Raw genomic sequence first — 22,842 nt, 5'->3', positions numbered from 1 at the left:
CTATAGTAATGTAGGGGGGTGGTTTGTCTTGGGGGGTCTATACTAATGTAGGGGGGTGGTTTGTCCTGGGGTCTATACTAATGTAGGGGGGTGGTTTCGTCCTGGGGGGGTCTATACTAATGTAAGGAGGGGTGGTTTGTTCTGGGGGTGGTCTATACTAATGTAAGGAGGGGTGGTTTGTTCTGGGGGTGGTCTATACTAATGTAGGGGGGTGGTTTCGTCCTGGGGGGGTCTATACTAATGTAAGGAGGGGTGGTTTGTGCTGGGGGTGGTCTATACTAATGTAGGGGGGTGGTTTGTCCTGGGGGGTCTGTACTAATGTAGGGGAGGTAGTTTGGCTGGGGGGGTCTGTACTAATGCAGGGGGGTGGTTTGTCGGGGATCTGTACTAATAGGGCGGGGTGGTTTGTTCTGGGGGGGTCTGTACTAATGCAGGGGGGGTGGTTTGTCGGGGGATCTGTACTAATAGAGGGGGGTGGTTTGTTCTGGGGGGGTCTGTACTAATAGAGGGGGGTGGTTTGTTTGGGGGGGTCTGTACTAATAGAGGGGGGGTGATTTGTTATGGGGGGTCTGTACTAATGGAGGGGGGGTGGTTTGTTCTGGGGGGTCTGTACTAATAGAGGGGGGTGGTTTGTCCTGAGGGGGTCTATACTGATGGGAGGTCTGTACTGAGAGAGGGGTTTATACTTAGTGGGGGGTCTGCACTTAGTGGAGGGGGGGTCTGTACTGAGGGGCAACTATAGTTGGTGGAGGGGGTGACACCATGTTTTACCGCACTGGGTGACACCAACCCTAGTGACGCCACTGATCTCTCACATTCACTTGTACATTATTCTTGATATATAGGCATACCCCTCCCCCTTTTTTTACCCTCTCTATCCTTGCGGTATAGGGTATACTCTTGAATGTTTGCCAGCCAATCACGAGAGCTGTTGAACCAGGTCTCTGAAATTCCCACAAAATCCAAATCCTCCTTCTACAACGGTATCTCTAGTTCACCCATCTTGTCCGCCATGCTCCTGGCATTAGTGAACATGCCACATAGTTTAGACCGGTCGCATATTGTCCTCGTATTGGGTGTTTCAAGATTGCAACTAGGACTTGCTACTATACTCACCTTGTGTTTTTGTGCTTTGGTTAACCTACCACTAATGCCCCCAATACTACCCTCTGGAATATCTTCTGCGCTGGCCATCACTGTCTCTGGACCCTCCCCCCCATCGCCTAGTTTAAAAACCCCTCTAACTTTTTGGCCATCTTCATTCCCAGCAGATCTGCACCCTCCTCATTTAGGTGCAGTCCGTCCCTTCTATAGTACCGGTTACCGACTGAGAAGTCGGCCCAGTCCTCCAGGAACCCAAACCCCTCCTTACTACACCAGCTCTTCAGCCACTTGTTTACTTCCCTAATCTCCCTCTGCCTTTCTGGTGTGGCTCGATGTACCGGTAGTATTCCTGAGAACACTACCTTGGAGGTCCTTTTCCTCAATTTAGCACCTAAATCCCTAAAATCGTTCTTTAGGACACTCCATCTGCCTCTGACTTTGTCATTGGTGCCAACGTGCACCATGACAGCCGGGTCTTCCCCAGCCCCTCCCAGTAATCTGTCCACAAGATCCGTGATGTGCCGAACCCGAGCGCCCGGTAGCAACATACTGTTCGGCGCTTCAGGTCTTGGTCACAGATTGCCCTCTCTGTTCTTCTAAGAATTGAGGACAGTGTGTTAGTGTGGCGATCTTCCTTACTGTGTCTTTGTAATCTGATAGGGACTCCACCCCACGCTAGAAAACAATAATCAGTGCTCACAGCCATTGGCTACCAGCGCTGATCAGATGCTGGTTTTCCAGCATGCTGTTCGACAGAATCCGGTCTTGAGACTGGCTTCTGTAGAACAGACAATCCATACACATGGGCCAAAAGTTGTCTGGTACCTGCTAAACTTGCCGATTTTCAGCCCGTGTATACAAGGCTTTAGTGTGGATCCTGGCTGCTCTGTCCTTCCTCTGATATCTGTAAATGTATGTGCCAGTTTGACAGTTTTCCCAGACACCAGGCAATCTACTGCAATACAGCCCCCCTCCCCCCAAGCACACAGCAGGTGGTTGATAGCCTCAAATGTGCATGTTGCATGTTCACATTCCCTCCACTCAGATGTAAGATTACACTCAGCTCTCTGCTCTGCGCATATTGCAATGTGTGATGTCAGATTCCTACCCCAGGAGAAATACCACCTAAACGGTGTACTCTGGAAGGCTCTGGATGAGAGAGGGCTGCAGATAAACAGATACCGTTTACGTGGTTGGTTCTGCTACATCGCTGTGTATCACCTGAGGTTAGTCACTTCAGTGGGCATATGTAAGGGTTTTTTTTATCACTTTAACCGTCCTTAGGCCATTTTAAAACGTCCTGAACTTCTAATGGTTGCAAGGTTCCAGCCATGAGCTTGGTTTTATTTTTTTCACCTGATAGGCTGTTTAGTAAAAGTGTTCTGGGTAGCTCTACAGCCACTTGACTACTTGACCACTTTTACAGTATTGAAGAGGGGAGGGGATTGCCCCAACTCTGTTCAAAGTACTGGAGATATTTAAAGATTAGTGGATATGGATGTTCCTATATCATAGGGCCTTTATGAACTCTAGATTTAAAACTTGAAGCACACAAGATGGAATGTAGTAACTACATCCTGCAAAATATCCTTCCCTTTGCTGCAGCTAGAAAAGTAATCCAAGTAACATTTGGTGTTAAAGGCTATGGGGAGTGAAGATGTCCCTTCCTTTATCATGTGCTCAGAAGAAGCATTTGGCTGTTAGACCTGAGCAGTGGACACATGCTTCCCAATACCTGTAAGTATTGGGTATATTCTCCATCTGTGGCAGAGACAGCAACAGAGAGGGAGCACTGGCAAATTGAGTATTACTGGGATATGGGGAGGGTGGGGGTACCGTCACAATCACACTGCCACTTTGCACTGAAAGTGAGTGTCACATTAAGGGGTTGTAATTTTCTATGAGGGTAAACTGACTGACTTGAAATATAAGAGAAGAGCTACCTCTTCAGTACCTGAAAAACCCACACTTCTAGATGGACTTCTGATGACAAATGTGGTCATCAAATGTTCACATATATTATCCTGGTCCTATTTTTCGAGTTTAAGTACTTGTGAGAATTGATATACAGTGATGTGAAAAAGTATTTGCCCCTTCCTGATTTTTTTATTTTTTGCATATTTCTCACACTTAAAAGATTCAGATCATCAAACACATTTTATTATTAAACAAAGATAACCCAAGTAAATACAAAATGCAGTTTTTAAATGATGGTTCCATTTATTAAGGCAAAAAGCTGTCTAAACCTGCCTGGCATTATGTGAAAATGTAATTGCCCCCTAAACCTAATAACGGGTTGTGCCACTCTTGGTGGCAACAACTGCAATCAAGTGTTTGCGATAACTGGCAATGAGTCTTTCACATTGCTGTGGAGGAATTTTGGCCCACTCTTCTTTGCAGAATTGTTTTAATTCAGCCATGCTGTTGTGTTTCGGATCATTGTCCTGCTGCATAATCCAAGTACACTTGAGCTTGAGGTCATGAACGGATACCCGGACATTCTCCTTTAGGATTTTCTGGTAGAGCTCAGAATATATGGTTCTTTCAATTATGGCAAGTTGTCCAAAGCAGCCCCAGACCATCACACTACCACCACCATGACTGTTGGTATTATGTTCTTTTTATGAAATGTTGTATTCGTTTTATGCCAGATGTAACGAAAGGCACACCTTCAAAAAAAGTTACATTTTTGTCTCATTAGTCTACAGAATATTTGATTAAAAGTCTTGACGATAGTCAAGATGTTTTTTTGGTAAATGTGAGATGAGCCTTTGTGTTCTTTTTGGTCAGCAGTGGCTTTGGCCTTAGAACTCTCCCATGGATGCCATTTTTGCACAGTCTCTTTCTTATTGTTGAATCATGAACACTGATCTTACCTGAGGGAAGGGAGGTCTGCAGTTCTTTAGATGGGTTCTTTTATGACCTCCTGGATGAGTCGTCGTCATGCTCTTGGAGTAATTTTTGTAGGCCGGCCACTCCTAGGAAGGTTCACCACTATTCCAAATTGTCTCCATTAGTGGATAATGGCTGTCCCTGTGGTTCACTGTAGTTTGAATACATGTACATTACTTTGTTTCTAATCTGTTCTTGAATTATTTTAGATTGTGGCACGATGTGTGGCTTTTTGTGATCTATTAGCTTGCTTCACTTTGTCAGACAGCCTCTATTTATGTGATTTCTTGATTCAACAGGTCTGGCAGTAATCAGGCCTGGGTGTGGCAAGTGAAATTTAACTCAGCTTTCCAAAAAATTGTGGTTAATCATAGTTCATTCATGATTCAACATGGGAGGGGGCAATTACTTTTTCACATAGGGCCAGGCAGGTTTGAACAGCTTTTTTTCCCTTAAATGAAATAATAATTTAAAAACTGCATCTTGGATTTACTCCGGTTATCTTTGTGTAATATTAAAATGTGTTAAATGATCTGAATCATTTAAGTGTGAGAAATATGCAAAAAAAAAATCAGAAAGGGGGCAAACACTTTTTCACATCACTGTATATGGATTGGATAGCCACAGATTAGGATTTTCTACCCCCGACTGGGAAACCATTAAGGGGAAAGGTTGAGATCAAACTGGGCTGCATTTGACTAACCATGCCCCTAATTCAATTAAAGCATTGGTTCTGAAATCACAGTGGAAATATTAAACTGCTGTTTCTGAAAATATGTCTCATATACTGTTCAGTTTAGAAAATCTCTTTAAAAGGCTCATAAGTTTCAATGCCAGCATCTAGGTTGGGAAAAATTACAAACAGCACATTTAACCATCACTGCACATAACACCTGGAAAGAAGAACTGGTGACAATTAGACCTTTTATGGCTTGGAATCACAACGTGTGTTTGAAAACAAAGTGCCCAAATCTGGAGTTGCACAGAATTTTCAGACTTCAAGTTACCAACGGAATGACTACAGAGGGTCCTGCAAAGTCCAGTTTGACTGTTGCTTTGTCTCACAAATACATTCACAATGAAGTGTCAAAACAAACACAGAGATTATGAGTGCCAGAGAAAAAGCTTAAAATGGTTACACAATGCAAAAAAAGTGTTGGAAGGATATTAGACAATGTCCGTTTCTCGTTCTATACCCACATACTTCAGAGCATCCGCCTGGCTGTATCTGAAAAATAAAGACGACAAAATTAATGTTAGGGTCTACAAATTTGCAAGATACCCGACCTATTTTTTGAGCAGAATGAAAACTCTCGAGACTCCGTACCATCAATGCCAAGGAAGTCTACACTCCATACTTTGTGCCTACACGGAGCACAGAGCAGTCTTAAGAGCGGAGCTCCAGTCGTTTTTGTGTTTATTAAAAGTCAGCAGCTACAAAAAGTGTAGCTGCTGCCTTTTAATATACACACACTCACCTGTCCCAGGATCTAGCGATGTGGACGCCCGAATCATCGCTTCTCTCCCTCTCCTTTCCCCGGCATTTCAATTGTGAGCACCCGGCTGTGACAGCTTGCGGCTTTACAACTGAGTGCGCACTGCTCATGTGCAAGTTGCACTGCGCCTTCTGAATGGTTGGGCAGTGTGACGTGACGTGTCCCAGAAGACTGCACAGAGGGAGGGGGACAGGAGAACTTCTGCTCAGATCACCTAGGCAGTGGAAGCGGGTACTGTCAAAACTGGGTACCCGCTCCCTCCACCCCCCCAAAAAAAAACACATGCCAAATGTGATAGGGAAGGCGGGAGGAGTACTTAAAGTGGAACTTCCCCTCTGCTTTAATACCAGAGTCGCAGAGCAAGTTCAAGAATTACAACTTGGCCCAGGGAGAAAGGAGAATAGCTACATTTAAATGACTGTACATGCAGTAATGCTGTTGTGGTAACTTGGTGTTTATTGTACGAAGTAAGTCAAGGTACCATGTGACACGCACCTGTTCATGCCATTGAATTTGGTCAATAACCAGTTAAGTGCTTTGGGCATATGATGCAGGCCCCAAAAAACGTTATGTACTATGGACATACACCCTGTTCCTCACCTCTCTTTCTGTGCTGCTCTCAACTGCTTTTTCTAGCAAATCACAGCTGTCATTTTGACAGCTGGAACGTGCCCTGCATTACAGCAGAGGTTGCAGTTGCTGACTGTTCCAAACAGTGTTCAGAAGCTTCATTAACATAAGGGATGATCTTTGGTCTGCATATGATACCAGTTAAAGCAAACTTACAAGTAAAAGAAAAAAAACTTATGTAGCATTTGTTTCTATTTAACATCCTTAGTTAACCCTAATCAGCCTATTTAACTTCCTCCTCTTAGTTTTTTTCTTTCTTTTTCTTTCTGTTTTTTATTTCTTTTTTTCTTTTCATATACTTCTTTGTGGTGCATTAAAAAGCTTTCTTTCGCACCTTACAGCAAAGCAGTGCACTGAAATGAATAGGCTGCTGAGATGCACTGAAACGCACACCAGTGCATTGCAGTGTGCTACAATGCAAATGTGTAGCCTTAGTGCACTGTGGTGCCATTCAAGCATAATAGCACTGCAAAGTGTTAACACATGTCCATAAGGGGTTTTTATAGGTGTGAAAGTCATAGTGGTTTTTACAGGTGCTAATTTTCTCCAATTCCCTATGTAAAAATCATCATGTAATATTTTTAGGAAATTTTCCATGTTTAGGAAGGTAAATATATGCTATTGACTGTTACGGGTGAAACAATATATCACAAGCAGAAAAAAAATTAGCTAAAATCTATACTGGCAGTGTCAATCTGTTCTTGTCTACACTATATATTAGATGAGCCTGTTCTATTTTTACATCTTCGTTTATCTTTATTTCAAGAACTTTTCAACCTCCCCTATTTACTACAGAGTGCAAAATGATTCATAACCATTATACCCTTCAGAACACATGACCTCAGTATCAAATTTTTTTGGGTTACTGGTTTATAAAAGTATGAACCAATCTTTCCAATGCACTCTGTAGCAATACGTTTATTAAACACTCTTTTTGGTGAGTTAACGTGCCTTATGTTGCACATGATAGCAAAGCAGCTCACTGAAATGAGCTTTGCCCTTTAAATTATTTGCTGACCACCCCTTTAAATTATCTGCTGACCACCCCTATACAGTATCTCTCTGTGAATGTCTCATTAGCCACAACCTGCTATCTCCTTCCCCAAGAAACTTTACTGACAATGAGTGGAATCTATTGCACCACTCCACTCTCCTCAGTGTATCCTGCACAAAAATGAAGGTATTGCCTTAAGGAAAATTGTTGAAATGGGTCTTTTGAATATGTCTTTTTTTCTGATATGCAACTTGAAATTTTTTCATTTTTGAGGCTTATGAGAGCAGCCAAAATGAGTAGAAAAAAACATGCCGCCTAGTTAGCTCTCACCTGTAGTCAAAGAACAATTCTTCCCCAGCCTGAATTGCTCGTTTGGCAAATATACCAATCCGATGATCTCCATTTACCATGACCACTGTAATAAAAAAGCAGATTGTATTTAGTATAAGATAAAATGTGTACATATGCACTCAAGTGGGCAAATAAGAGGTAATACAAGCCCTCAGAGAAAACTGACTTTCAACCTATGATAGCTTTCACACATTTACTGTGATACTGGTCTAACAAAGTCACAACTGTTGTCCAAATGTATAGGGAGCCGGACGGGAAGGTAACTACTGCTCCATAATTGTACTGAAAGTGGTTGTAAACTCTGTTACACCACTTGTACCTACAGGCAAGCCTATAATAAGGCTTACTTGTAGGTACTGTGATTATCTCCTAAACTTGCACAGTTTAGGAGATATTCAGAGTGCATGCAGCTGATGACATCATCAGTGCATGCGCTCTGAAGGTTTGGCTTACAGTTTCGGACCTTCAGAGCTAGTGCCGGAAACGGCAGTTCCCGCGCGCATGCACGGGAGTGATGTCATCACGCCCCTGGCCACTCATGTAGCCGGAGGCCGCAAACCTGGAAGAAAGACCGGGTGAAGATGTCAGCCATCTCGGCACTGGAATGCTTCATTCTAAGGTAAGTTTCTCATAATGTGCGAGTATGAAATGCATACTCGCACATTATGACATTGCCTTGCAGGATTTATTTATTTTTTACTGAAAATATATTAACAAGGGTTGTGGCGCTTCCTATGGGGTAATAGATGGGAGGGGTGGTTACCCAGATGGTTTCCCTCAATAGATCCAAATAGAGGTACCTGGTACCTCCCAGGGAAAAACTTAGTTACCGTAAGGGTATATATGTCTGTGCCTACATACATACACCTATATATCCACATGCACCCGTGTGTATCAGCAAGTATAGATAAAATACATAAATAAATAAATAAATAAATAGGTAATGTCTACAGTGGTGGTTCAGTTAGACCCTTATAATTAAGGGGTATGGCCTAAGGCCCCTATTACTGTGATATATCTGCACCATATACCACCACTAGGTGAAAATATCTATATGCTCTACTCATCCAAAAAAATTCAAACCATCAAAATAAACCTCTGCTCCCCGTGCAGAAAAAGCATGTGTAAATATGAATTAAAAGACATTACATATTATATCAAAATAGTGCAAATAAACGTATTATAATCAAATAAGTCCAAAGAAAACCAAGGTTAACAATTTTACAGTGATTATAGTCCTTAAAGTGAGAAAAACTTTTGTGAAAAAACTTGTTCAGATCCAATGTTTCAACAATTTCGTGACTTGAGTGCTCTCGGATAATTCCTGTGACTTTAGTGCACCCCCTTGCGGGTCCCCACTCACCAGATCCAACAGCCCCAAATGGGGCGACCAGCATGAGATGTCTCAATCACGATATCCTCTCCGCGGCAGTTATGCGGGCTCCTCAAGGTGGTTTCCGTGCCGTTGATTTTCCCAATGGATTCCTCCAGCCTCAGATGGAACAGGTTGCAGGGGGAATTGCGATCCCAATATTCTCTCCCCACCGTCCTACCAAGCATCCAGATAGTTTCCTACTATTGGGTTCAATGTTCACAGTGGCTCCCTGCTAGTATTCTGTCCTCTTTTAGGATAGGCCAGTACTTCTTCAGGATCTCCTCGAATTCTTTATATTGAGAATTAAACCCAGATCCAACAGCCCCAAAAGGGGCGACCAGCATAAGATGTCTCAATCACGATATCCTCTCCGCGGCAGTTATGCGGGCTCCTCAAGGTGATTTCCGTGCCGTTGATTTTCCCAATGGATTCCTCCAGCCTCAGATGGAACAGGTTGCAGGGGGAATTGCGATCCCAATATTCTCTCCCCACCGTCCTACCAAGCATCCAGATAGTTTCCTACTATTGGGTTCAATGTTCACAGTGGCTCCCTAAGTTTTATGTGTTGATCTTGTCTTGGCCTCTTGCTATTCTGACTTTTGAAGAGAATATTGGGATCGCAATTCCCCCTGCAACCTGTTCCATCTGAGGCTGGAGGAATCCATTGGGAAAATCAACGGCACGGAAACCACCTTGAGGAGCCCGCATAACTGCCGCGGAGAGGATATCGTGATTGAGACATCTTATGCTGGTCGCCCCTTTTGGGGCTGTTGGATCTGGTGAGTGGGGACCCGCAAGGGGGTGCACTAAAGTCACAGGAATTATCCGAGAGCACTCAAGTCACGAAATTGTTGAAACATTGGATCTGAACAAGTTTTTTCACAAAAAAGTTTTTTCATAAAAGTTTTTCTCACTTTAAGGACTATAATCACTGTAAAATTGTTAACCTTGGTTTTCTTTGGACTTATTTGATTATAATACGTTTATTTGCACTATTTTGATATAATATGTAATGTCTTTTAATTCATATTTACACATGCTTTTTCTGCACGGGGAGCAGAGGTTTATTTTGATGGTTTGAATTATTTTGGATGAGTAGAGCATATAGATATTTTCACCTAGTGGTGGTATATGGTGCAGATATATCACAGTAATAGGGGCCTTAGGCCATACCCCTTAATTATAAGGGTCTAACTGAACCACCACTGTAGACATTACCTATTTATTTATTTATTTATTTATGTATTTTATCTATACTTGCTGATACACACGGGTGCATGTGGATATATAGGTGTATGTATGTAGGCACAGACATATATACCCTTACGGTAACTAAGTTTTTCCCTGGGAGGTACCAGGTACCTCTATTTGGATCTATTGAGGGAAACCATCTGGGTAACCACCCCTCCCATCTATTACCCCATAGGAAGCGCCACAACCCTTGTTAATATATTTTCAGTTAGTAGAGAATCCCTAGGGAAGCTCTTTTAAGGGAGGCAGCATACCTAATTTACTGTTCTAAGCGCAGCTCTTTGTATTTAATTTTATTTATTTTTTACGATCAGTGGTTTACAACCGCTTTAACAGTCCTACAATTAAATGCATCTGTGGTTTGTGGAAACAAAGTGGTACAAAAGAGGAGGGAAACAAGGCCTTTTTTTTCTTTCATGAATGTTTTAATGTAGTTTTTAAGGGTTGTGATAAACTACACATTTTGTGAAAAGAATGGCAGCTTTAGAAGGTAAAATGTGTGTAGACCCTAAATCCATTTTCCACTATGTATGGCATCATGTATACAGTTTTCTTAAAAAAAAAATTTTTTGTGAATCTGTTGCAGTTTCTTACTTGGAAATGAAGCCAATCTAATAGGCTAGGAGAACAAGCTCCAATAAAATGGGCAGCACGGTGGCTAAACGGTTAGCACCTTCACTCAGTACTAGGGTTGTCAGTTTGAATCCCAACAACAGCACTATCTGCCTGAAGTTTTCATGTCCTCCCTGCATGAGTTTCTACCACACTCCAAAGACATGCTGGTAGGTTAATTGGCTCCGGTCTAAACTGGCCCTAGTGTATATTTGCATGTGAGTTAGGGACCTTAGAATGTAAGCTCCTTGAGGGCAGGGACTGATGTAAATGTACAATTTATATGTGTAAATCGACGGTGCTATAGAAGTACCTGTAATAATAAAAAAGCTGTTGCTAAATCGAGTGCAAAAATGCACAACACTTAACCTGTTTGATATAATGTTTGTCTCTGCTACATCATTTCTCTTCCAAGAACAACAGTTTTACCTGTCAAAGCCATACCACCCCACCCCAGCCTGCTGCGCCTTCCATGGTAATGCAAAACCGCACGAGTTAGAGCAGTTCAGTAAGTCTTTAACCACTTGCCACCTAGGCCAATTCTGACATTTCTCTCCTACATGTAAAAATCATAATTTTTTTGCTAGAAAATAACATAGAACCCCCAAATATTATATATTTTTTTTTTTAGCAGAGACCCTAGAGAATACAATGGCGGTTGCTGCAACTTTTTATCTTGCACGGTATTTGCGAAGCAATTTTTCGAATGCTTTTTTGGGGCTTTAAAAAAAACAAACAAAACAGTAAAGTTAGCCCAATGTTTTTGCATATTGTAAAAGATGAAGTTACGCCGAGTAAATAGATACCCAATATGTCACGCTTCAAAATTGCACACACTCATGGAATGGCGCCAAAGTTCGGTACTTAAAAATCCCCATAGGTGATGCTTGAAATTTTTTTACTGGTTACATGTTTTGAGTTACAGAGGAGGTCTAGGGACAAAATTATTGCTCTCACTCCAATGTTCGCATCGATACCTCACATGTATAGTTTAAACATCGTTTTCATATGTGGGCGGGACTTACGTATGCATTCGCTTCTGCATGCGAGCAGACGGGGACAGGGGCGCTTTAAAATTAAATTTTTTTTTATTGTTAATTATACTTTCTTTTTTTAGTTTGACACTTTTTTTTTAAAAAAACCAAAACATTTTGATCACTTTTATTCCTGTTACAAGGAATGTAAACATCCCTTGTAATAGGAATATGACATGACAGGTCATCTTAATAGTGAGATATAGTAGGTGAGGTTGAAAAAAGACACAAGTCCATCAAGTCCAACCTATGTGTGTGATTATGTGTCAGTATTACATTACATATCCCTGTATATTGCGGTCATTCAGGTGATTATCTAATAGTTTCTTGAAGCTATCAATGCTCCCCGCTGAGACCACCGCCTGTGGAAGGGAATTCCACATCCTTGCCGCTCTTACAGTAAAGAACCCTCTACGTAGTTTAAGGTTAAACCTCTTTTCCTCTAATTGCAATGAGTGGCCACGAGTCTTATTAAACTCTCTTCTGCGAAAAAGTTTTATCCCTATTGTGGGGTCAGCAGTACAGTATTTGTAAATTGAAATCATATCCCCTCTCAAGCGTCTCTTCTCCAGAGAGAATAAGTTCAGTGTTCGCAACCTTTCCTCATAACTAAGATCCTCCAGACCCTTTATTAGCTTTGTTGCCCTTCTTTGTACTCGCTCCATTTCCAGTACGTCCCTCCTGAGGACTGGTGCCCAGAACTGGACAGCATACTCCAGGTGCGGGCGGACCAGAGTCTTGTAGAGCGGGAGAATTATCGTTTTATCTCTGCAGTTGATCCCCCTTTTAATGCATGCCAATATTCTGTTTGCTTTATTAGCAGCAGCTTGGCATTGCATGCCGTTGCTGAGCCTATCATCCACTAGGACCCCCAAGTCCTTTTCCATCCTAGATTCCCCCAGAGGTTCTCCCCCCAGTGTATAGATTGCATTCATATTTTTGACACCCAAATGCATTATTTTACATTTTTCTACATTGAACCTCATTTGCCATGTAGTCGCCCACCCCATTAATTTGTTCAGGTCTTTTTGCAAGATTTCCACATCCTGCGGAGAAGTTATTGCCCTGCTTAGCTTAGTATCGTCTGCAAATACAGAGATGGAACTGTTTATCCCATCCTCCAGGTCATTTATGAACAAATTAAATAGGATTGGTCCCAGCACAGAACCCTGGGGGACCCCACTACCCACCCCTGACCATTCTGAGTACTCCCCATTTATCACCACCCTCTGAACACGCCCTTGTAGCCAGTTTTCAATCCATGTACTCACCCTATGGTCCATGCCAACGCACCTTATTTTGTACAGTAAACGTTTATGGGGAACTGTGTCAAATGCTTTTGCAAAATCCAGATACACCACGTCTACGGGCCTTCCTTTATCTAGATGGCAACTCACCTCCTCATAGAAGGTTAATAGATTGGTTTGGCAAGAACGATTCTTCATGAATCCATGCTGATTACTGCTAATGATATCATTCTTATTACTAAAATCTTGTATATAGTCCCTTATCATCCCCTCCAAGAGTTTACATACTATTGATGTTAGGCTAACTGGTCTGTAATTCCCAGGGATGTTTTTTGGGCCCTTTTTAAATATTGGTGCTACATTGGCTTTTCTCCAATCAGCTGGCACCATTCCAGTCAATAGACTGTCTGTAAAAATTAGGAACAACGGTCTGGCAATCACCTGACTGAGTTCCCTAAGTACCCTCGGATGCAAGCCATCTGGTCCCGGTGATTTATTAATGTTAAGTTTCTCAAGTCTAATTTTAATTCCGTCCTCTGTTAACCATGTAGGTGCTTCCTGTGTTGTGTCATGAGGATAAACACTGCAGTTTTGGTTACTGAAGCCCCCCGATTCACTCGTGAATACTGAGGAGAAGAATAAATTCAATACCTCTGCCATCTCCCCATCCTTTGTAACCAGATGTCCTTCCTCATTCTTTATGGGGCCAATATGGTCTGTCCTCCCTTTTTTACTGTTTACATACTTAAAGAATTTCTTGGGATTTTTTTTGCTCTCCTCCGCTATGTGTCTTTCATGTTCTATCTTAGCCATCCTAATTGCACCCTTACATTTCTTATTGCATTCTTTATAAATTCTGAATGCTGTGGATGATCCCTCAACCTTGTATTTTTTGAAGGCCTTCTCCTTTGCTTTTATATGCATTTTTACATTGGAGTTAAGCCATCCAGGATGTTTGTTCGCTCTTTTAAATTTATTACCCAATGGGATACATTGGCTAATGCCCTTATTTAATATGCTCTTAAAGCAAACCCATCTCTCCTCTGTATTCTTTGTTCCTAATATTTTATCCCAATTTATGCCTTTTAGCAAGGTTTGTAGTTTAGGGAAGTTGGCTCTTTTGAAATTCAGTGTCTTTGTGTTCCCTTCATGTCTCCTATTTGTGTGATTTATACTGAAACTAATTGACCTGTGATCGCTGTTACCTAAATTGCCCCGTATTTCCACATCTGTTATCAGGTCTGTATTGTTGGTAATCAGTAGATCTAGTAATGTTTTATTTCTAGTTGGTGCGTCTACCATCTGACCCATAAAATTGTCCTGCAAGACATTAAGGAACTGGCGAGCCTTAAATGAATGCGCAGTTCCCTCCGCCCAGTCTATGTCTGGATAATTAAAATCCCCCATTATGATAACACTTCCCATCCTTGCTGCTAATCCAATTTGTGATAGGAGATCCGTCTCCACTTCCTCCCTCAGGTTAGGGGGCCTATAGCATACTCCCAGTATTATTTTCCCCTTAGCTTCATCCCTTTGGAGCTCTACCCATAAAGATTCCACCTCCTCCCTAGCCCCCTCAGTGATGTCATCTCTCACATTCACTTGTACATTATTCTTGATATATAGGCATACCCCTCCCCCTTTTTTACCCTCTCTATCCTTGCGGTATAGGGTATACCCTTGAATGTTTGCCAGCCAATCATGAGAGCTGTTGAACCAGGTCTCTGAAATTCCCACAAAATCCAAATCCTCCTTGTACAACAGTATCTCTAGTTCACCCATCTTGTCCGCCAGGCTCCTGGCATTGGTGAACATGCCACATAGTTTAGACCGGTCGCATATTGTCCTCGTATTGGGTGTTTCAAGATTGCAACTTGGACTTGCTACTATACTCACCTTGTGTTTTTGTGCTTTGGTTAACCTACCACTAATGCCCCCAATACTACCCTCTGGAATATCTTCCGCGCTGGCTATCACTGTCTCTGGACCCTCCCCCCCATCGCCTAGTTTAAAAACCCCTCTAACTTTTTGGCCATCTTCATTCCCAGCAGATCTGCACCCTCCTCATTTAGGTGCAGTCCGTCCCTTCTATAGTACCGGTTACCGACTGAGAAGTCGGCCCAGTCCTCCAGGAACCCAAACCCCTCCTTACTACACCAGCTCTTCAGCCACTTGTTTACTTCCCTAATCTCCCTCTGCCTCTCTGGTGTGGCTCGATGTACCGGTAGTATTCCTGAGAACACTACCTTGGAGGTCCTTTTCCACAATTTAGCTCCTAAGTCCCTAAAATCGTTCTTTAGGACACTCCATCTGCCTCTGACTTTGTCATTGGTGCCAACGTGCACCATGACAGCCGGGTCTTCCCCAGCCCCTGCCAGTAATCTGTCCACAAGATCCGTGATGTGCCGAACCCGAGCGCCCGGTAGACAACATACTGTTCGGCGCTTCAGGTCTTGGTTACAGATTGCCCTCTCTGTCCTTCTAAGAATTGAGTCCCCTACCACCAGAATCTGTCTTTCCTTTCCCTTTGCTGCCCCCCCACTCTCACTGGAGGAGTTCTTCCCCTGGCAGCTAGGAGAGTCCCTCAACTCCAGCAGTGCTGGTCCCTGACTGGTTACACCAATGTCACTCAATGGAGCGTACTTATTGGGATGCTCCAGTCCTGGATCGGCCTCCCTGGCACTTCCCCCTCTACCCCTCCTGACTGTCACCCATCTACTCTTTGCTAGTGCCTGCACCTCTTTGTCTCCACCCGCCTCTGTGCTGGCCCCTGCCGGCACCTGCCGTGTACGTTCCTGGCTCACCTTTAGTATGGAGGGACTTCTCAGTGCTGACAGTTGCTTCCCCAGATTCAGAACCTGGGCTTCCAGGGAAACAATGTGCTTACATTTTGCACAGCAGTATTCGCCCTCGATCGGATGATCAAGGAACGCATACATGCGGCAAGATGTACAAAGAGTCGCCTCTCCACACCCGCCGGGCATCGTACCTATTAAATTTAGTGAGGATTTGGGGATTTTACCCTGTCCAAATTACCTAACAACTAGCTTCCTGGCACTAATACTCAAGACAATACACAGGTACACAATACACAAGTACTAACGATCCACACACACTACTCAGACAACACTCAGATACTCACACTACACAGGTACTATGACCCCTGTTATAACCTCCTGTTTTAAACTCTTGTTTATAACTCCCACTTACACCAAGCTCCACAGCTTCAAACTGAGCACGCTCAACTGAGTCCTACAACAAGTTAAATAGTCACCTGGGAGCAATTAACCACACCCTTAATTGATAGACTGATGAAACAAAAAAAAAAAAAAAAAAAAAAAAAAAAAAAGCTATTTAAAAAGTGACAGCAAAAGGCAAGATAAAAACTAAAAGGAAAAGTCCCCAAAATGCAACCCAGCAAACACCAACAGACAGCAGCAATACACACACCAACAGACAGCAGCAATACACACACCAACAGACAGCAGCAACACACACACCAACAGACAGCAGCAATACACACACCAACAGACAGCAGCAATACACACACCAGCAGACAGCAGCAATACACACACCAACAGACAGCAAGACTTGTATACTCTAACTCTTGTTTATAACTCCCACTTAAAAAAGCTCCACTTACACCAAGCTCCACAGCTTCAAACTGAGCACTGAACTGAGTCAATAAGACCCATATCTCACCACTAGGCTGGGAAGCCTGAAATAAAAAAAAATAATAAACCGATCACAGCTTCCCAGCCGAGGCAGCGCCATTTTTTTTAATGCAGAGTGTGATGTCATAACATCGCGCCCGGCCTCAGACGATCATAGAGACTCTGGGGACCATCTGGTCCACTGGAAATCTCTATGATCAACATCTGGGGCCGGCAGATCCGTTCTCTGACTCACCGATCGTATCCGTGAGTTGGTAGTCGGGGGAAGCACCAGAGGGCGGCTGGAGGGGGAGGATGTCCCCTCTCGCCTCCCGTAAGAACGATCAAGCGGTGGAACAGCCGCTATGATCGTTCTTATGGTGTAGGGAATCGCCGGCTGAAAACGGCAATATCTGAATGGTGTCTGTAGCTATCCCCACTCAAAGTCCATCACGTCATATGACGGTGGGCGGGCAGCAACAGGTTAAAGCTAGAGTTTAGTTTTTTATTTAACCACTAGCTGACCAGCGCAATGGCATGGCTGGGCAAATGGGCGTACAGGTATGTCCCCTTTAAATCGTGGCATAGTGGGCACGCGCGCGCCCGCCGTGTACTCCGTGACCGTGCCCGCGGACTCAATGTCTGCAATCGTGTCACAGAGTGGAAGAATGGGGAGATGCCTTTGTAAACAAGGCATATCCGCGTTCTGCCTAGTGACATGACAGGGATCTACTGCTCCCTGTCATCAGGATCAGTGATCGCTGTCATGTAGTGGAAGCCCATCCCCCCTACAGTTGGAACACCTCCCTAGGACACACTTAACCCCTTAATCGCCTCCTAGAGTTTAACCCCTTCCCTGCCAGTGTCATTTACACAGTAATCAGTGCATTTTTATAGCACTGATCGCTGCATAAATGACAATGGTCCCAAAATGGTGTCAAAAGTGTCCGATGTCACAGTCATGATAAAAATCGCAGATCGAAGAGGCGCATGCACAGAGTCTAGCAGTACAGACATGCATTGCTAGAGCTCTACACTATAGGGGAGAAGAATTCCAGTTATACCGCACACCGCAGGCAAAAAAAAACCCCACAGTCTCCAGCAGACCCCCGGGCACCTGAGGTTCCATTTTGGGACGAAAATATGGTTCTGGGAAGCGGCCGTGCCAAAATGAAAAACTCCCTCATATAAGAGCCACAGGCTAAAGCTGCAGCTAAAATAGCGCAGACTCTCCCCTCATACACTGCCTCAGTTCGTTCCCATAGAAACAAGCTCACACAGCTAGAATCTCCAGCTGACTCTGAGAATGAACAAACTTGTTTACAAAATATTACACAAAACTCCTCTATAGCCCCTGACTTATTAAAACAATTTGAAAAGATGTTAAATAAAGCGCTGAAAAAAACATCTGAACAAATAACTACCAGTCTAACTAAAAAGATAAGATAATTGGGTAACCGCACAGCAGCACTGGAACTTAAAGTAGATGAAATATAGAATACCACACAAGAACAAATGTCGGAAATGGAAAATCTTAAAGAAGAAAATTTATTGCCGCAATCAAAATTGGAAGATTTTGAAAATCGGGCCAGACGCTCCAATTTGCGCATAAGGGGAATCCCTGAAATAGTCATTGACTTGAAGTCCACTATTACAGCGCTATTCCAAGAGCTTCAACTCTTCAGCTATTCCAATTGAAAGAATGGAATTTGACAGAATCCACAGAGCCCTTACAGCCAAAAAAATTGATGGACCCCCACGCGATATAATCGTAAAATTCCATTACTATCGTACAATGGAACAAATTTTGACAACCGCAAGAGACAAAAAAGATTTAAGTTTTCAAGGATACAGATACAAATTGTTTGCAGATTTGTCCCAACTAACCATCACTAAATGGCGAGCAATGAAACCGCTACTAATGGAACTACAGCACCACAATATCATCTATTAGTGGGGTTTTCCATTCTCCATTCGCTTTACACAAAATGGCTCTAAATACACCTGCAGATCTCCTGGAGAGCTTCAACAAACCCTTCTAAACCTATGCTTGTGTAGTGATGTGATTTCTTTGCCCATTTACTAAGTGTATACTCTTGTTATGCAGTTTGTTTGTTTGCCCTTTTCCAATATGGTTGCTATGCTCTCTCTCTCGCTCACCAAGGATGAGGTCATCAAGAAGAGCAGTATGGCAAGGGGTCTTGTGGGTAAGTGGGTGGAGAGAAAGACATGTGGGGAGAACAGTAATGCCTGCTAAGAGGACACAGACTGTGTAAGTGCTGCAGCTTCATCTCACTGAGACATGCATAGAGACTGTTAATGATTTCATGTTCCTTTTTGGAAAATACTTTATGTTAAATGGTTCACTGAATGTTATTTCTTCAATACATGGACTTTTAAATACAATGCTGTGTGGATTACTGTCTATATGAAGATATATTTCTCGATTGGGATTTCACTTGCTATTAAGCCCCAATTGAGTGGAGGCACTGTGCTTGTTAAAGATCCTGTCCTGATCACACTGATTATAAGACTCTGCTCCTAAATACTATACAGGTGACGCCATCATGCCTCAGTAGCCGTAAAGAGAGAAGAATAGGGCTACACTTGATTGAACCTTCTTCCAAATCTGCCTCCACTCATAGAAGATCAGAATCACCATCACCCTCCAACAATTCCACCCACATCACGATGAAAAATGGTATCCACCAATCTCACAAGAGAGGCTGATTTACCTCTCCTCCACAAGACCAAGAATATCATCAATAAGGAATTCCTTACTACTCTTTTATCCTTCTTGTAGCCTTTATTGAGTCTTTATAGACTACTCCTAAACTGAATACAGGCTACGTATCAATGTTGTATTTTCTCTCCTAATAGTTCCCTGATTGGCTACTTTATCTATTATTATATTCCCTAAGACGTCTTGCACTCCCTAACCTATCTCTATATGTTTTGAATTTCACTAATTCACATAACCTCAAATTATCAATATATATTCAAGAATATCTTTGGCGTCATTACAGACCAGGTGTTTAATGGTAATTAATTTTAGTTCATCATTTATTGTCAACCGACATACTATCATTAAAAATGAAGATAGTGGGGGGCAGGAGGCGGAGCCTAGCGGAGCAGACATGCATTGTTAGAGCTCCACACCGCTGAGGAGAGAAGAGAAGGACAAAGCGGAGCCTGCAGGCTCAAAAGGTATCCATTTGAACCTTTTTGCCCCAGGGAACAAACTGTGAAAGTTTGGGCAGGAAATATGGTACTGGGAGGAAACCGTGGCAGAAATAAAAATCACCTCAGAAAGAGCTCACAGGCACTCACTGCAGCTGAAGCAGCTCCAGTCACCTCACAAGATACAGCATCAGGGCGCTCTCACAGACAGAAAATGTCACAGCAAGACTCTCCATTTGAGTCAGATACAGAACAAATCCTCTCACAAACTTCTCCACAAGCCTCCTCAGTATCCCCAGAAATATTATTACAATTTGAAAAGATGCTTCATAAGGCTTTAAAACAAACCTCAGACCAAATAACAAAAAGCCTAACCAAAGAAATAAGAGAGCTGGGAAACCGCACCGCAGCCTTAGAAATAAAAATGGATGAACTTGAAATTACAACCCAAGAAAATATAACAGAATTGGAACAATTAAAAAAAGAGAATTTAATACTTCAAACTAAGCTCGAAGATTACGAAAATAGAGCCAGACGTTCAAACTTGCGCATAAGGGGAATACCTGAAACTGTGACAGACCTGCAATCTACTATTACTGCTCTATTACAAGAACTAAAGCCAGATATCCCTATTGAACGTTTAGAACTGGACAGAGTACACAGAGCCCTCACAGCCAAAAAGAAAGATGGACCCCCACGTGATATAATCACAAAATTTCATTATTACAGAACGAAAGAACAAATACTAATTGCTGCAAGAGAAAAAAAGGAACTTAATTTTCAAGGACACAATTATCAAATTTTTGCTGACCTATCCCAACTTACTATTACTAAAAGACGATCCATGAAACCCCAGCTAATGGAACTGCAACGCCACAACATTATGTATCAATGGGGCTTCCCCTTTTCAGTCAGATTTAACTACCAAGGTACAATTTACAGAAGCAGATCAGCAGATGAACTACAACAAACCCTTTTAAAATTAAATCTGACAGAACCCACAAGCAGCAACACTCCCACACGCAGAAGAATGGCATCATCTTCACCTTCAGGCAGCACCCAGAAAATTTCAGAACAAAATGGGAATCATCATTCTCACAAAAGAGGCCGTTATGCCACATCATCCATGGACCAAGAAGATTCAATGGACTGACATCCTAATTCCTGATATCTCTTCATTTATTATACTAAGAGATGGTTCTCTATAAAAAACCTATATTTATAACTGAATGTAACTGCATTCTGATAGTCACACACTGTGTGGGATCATGTTACATTCCAGTTATATTTCTTATTACTTCTGATTCATATAGCCTTAGAATATATAAGTGAAATAAGGAAATTCTTGTTCAGTTATATATTATCAGGTAATAACAATAGATTTATTACTTTTTAGGACAAATATGTTCAATAATCCAGAAGTAATGGAAGCTTTTTCTTTCTTTTCTTAAAACAAATATATTATTACCTAACTAGTTCCTAGAATTATGTTTTTGTTTATTCTAATCTGAAGCAATACAACCTCAATTTTATGAGTTAACATATCTAAACAGTTACATATGAATAAAATATGTAATTGTTTACTCTAAAAGGGTTAAAATCCCAAAATAATTCAAACTATCTTCATCAATACCAAAGTTATTAACAGTACCTTTCTAACTGAATTATTTAGCCTAGGGCAAGACTAACCATATACAACCACCCTGGAATAAATAATTTCAACAAAAACTATATTCTGCACTCCAATTAATGAATCATCATTTTGATGTCTTTTGACATAGCACTTCTCTCCTGTAAGCGGAAGATCCGTGTACCCCCATTAGCCCTCCTCATTCTCCCAACCATATTATGTGGGAGTGTGACGAAGGCACTTATTCCCCTGAGAGAGATATTTATTCTCTTTCACGGGTAAATTGTGATTACTTGAAAAAAATAATTTATACAATGTATCATCTAATCTCATATGTTTTTTGTTTACTCTTTACTCCAGAATTCACTGGTTTCTTTTCTATCTATTCATCTCTTCAGTCCACACAGGTTGATCTGCGCAGTCAGCTCTGCATAACAAAAAGTAAGTCAAAACTATTTGATCTATTACCATGGCACCACTGAATATACTTTCCCTGAATGTTCAGGGAATAAATGTCCCTCAAAAAAGGACCAAAGCCTTCCGTACTTTCCATAACAAGAAGGCTCACATAGTATGCCTCCAAGAAACACACTTCACCAAAGATTCTACTCCAAAATATATTTCTCCTTTTTATCAACAAATTTACACGGCTTCTGCCTGTACCAAGCAAAGGGGAACTCTAATTGCATTTCACCGATCCACACCATTCACCTTATCATCAAAAATGAAAGACCCAGAAGGTAGATACCTGATACTCATGGGTTATATAATGGATACAGCAATCACTGTGATTTCCTACTACACTCCTAACAAACAACCTACACCATTCCTCTCACATATATTACAAGTGATTAATACACACGAAATAGGAACAGTGATAATGTGTGGGGATTCGAACCAGGTCCTCCTCCCATTTCTAGATAAATCACCTTTTACACCATCCAAAATAACCTCTAGATTACCTTTTTCTCAACTTCTTTCCAAATACAATCTGGTAGATTCATGGAGAGAAAGTAACCCAATGAAAAAGAAATTCACTTATTTCTCGCACCCTCATCAAACCTTCACCAGAATAGATCATATTTTTCTAACAATAGGAATGATACCAGAAATTATTGCATCAGATATAATTCTGATTCCGTGGTCTGACCATAATGCAGTATACACTACTATAGCCTCAGCCATACCAAAAGCGCATGACCCAACGTGGTACTTACCGGACATTATGCTCAAACACCCACTACATCAGATGGCCATTGAACAAGCTTTAAAGGAATACATATCAATTAATAATACAACAGACATCTCCCCAATAACACTGTGGGAAGCTCATAAGCCTGTCTTGCGTGGTACAATACAAAGACAAATGGCATTATTTAAACAGGAACGCAAA

At 42.0% G+C, this 22,842-nt stretch overlaps 1 protein-coding gene across 6 annotated transcripts in view; it reads right to left on the bottom strand.

The window, feature by feature from the left end:
* Positions 1-22,842, bottom strand: part of EZH1 (enhancer of zeste 1 polycomb repressive complex 2 subunit) — an 800,790-nt gene that overhangs the window by 7,329 nt on the left and 770,619 nt on the right. For 5 of the 6 annotated variants that reach the window (XM_073608272.1, XM_073608277.1, XM_073608274.1 and 2 more), the window contains 2 exons: positions 7,447-7,531; positions 4,787-5,224 (listed from right to left, as the gene is read on the bottom strand). In XM_073608272.1, coding sequence (XP_073464373.1) covers positions 5,164-5,224; positions 7,447-7,531 — 146 coding nt within the window. In that variant the 3' untranslated portion in view covers positions 4,787-5,163. Of the gene's footprint in view, positions 1-4,786; positions 5,225-7,446; positions 7,532-22,842 lie in introns of those variants that run through there. The other variant, XM_073608276.1, reaches the window with a different exon arrangement.

Source organism: Aquarana catesbeiana, linkage group LG12 (genome assembly GCF_042186555.1).
Source record: "Aquarana catesbeiana isolate 2022-GZ linkage group LG12, ASM4218655v1, whole genome shotgun sequence".
NCBI lineage: Eukaryota > Metazoa > Chordata > Amphibia > Anura > Ranidae > Aquarana > Aquarana catesbeiana.
This window is presented reverse-complemented; position numbering and strand designations above follow the sequence as displayed.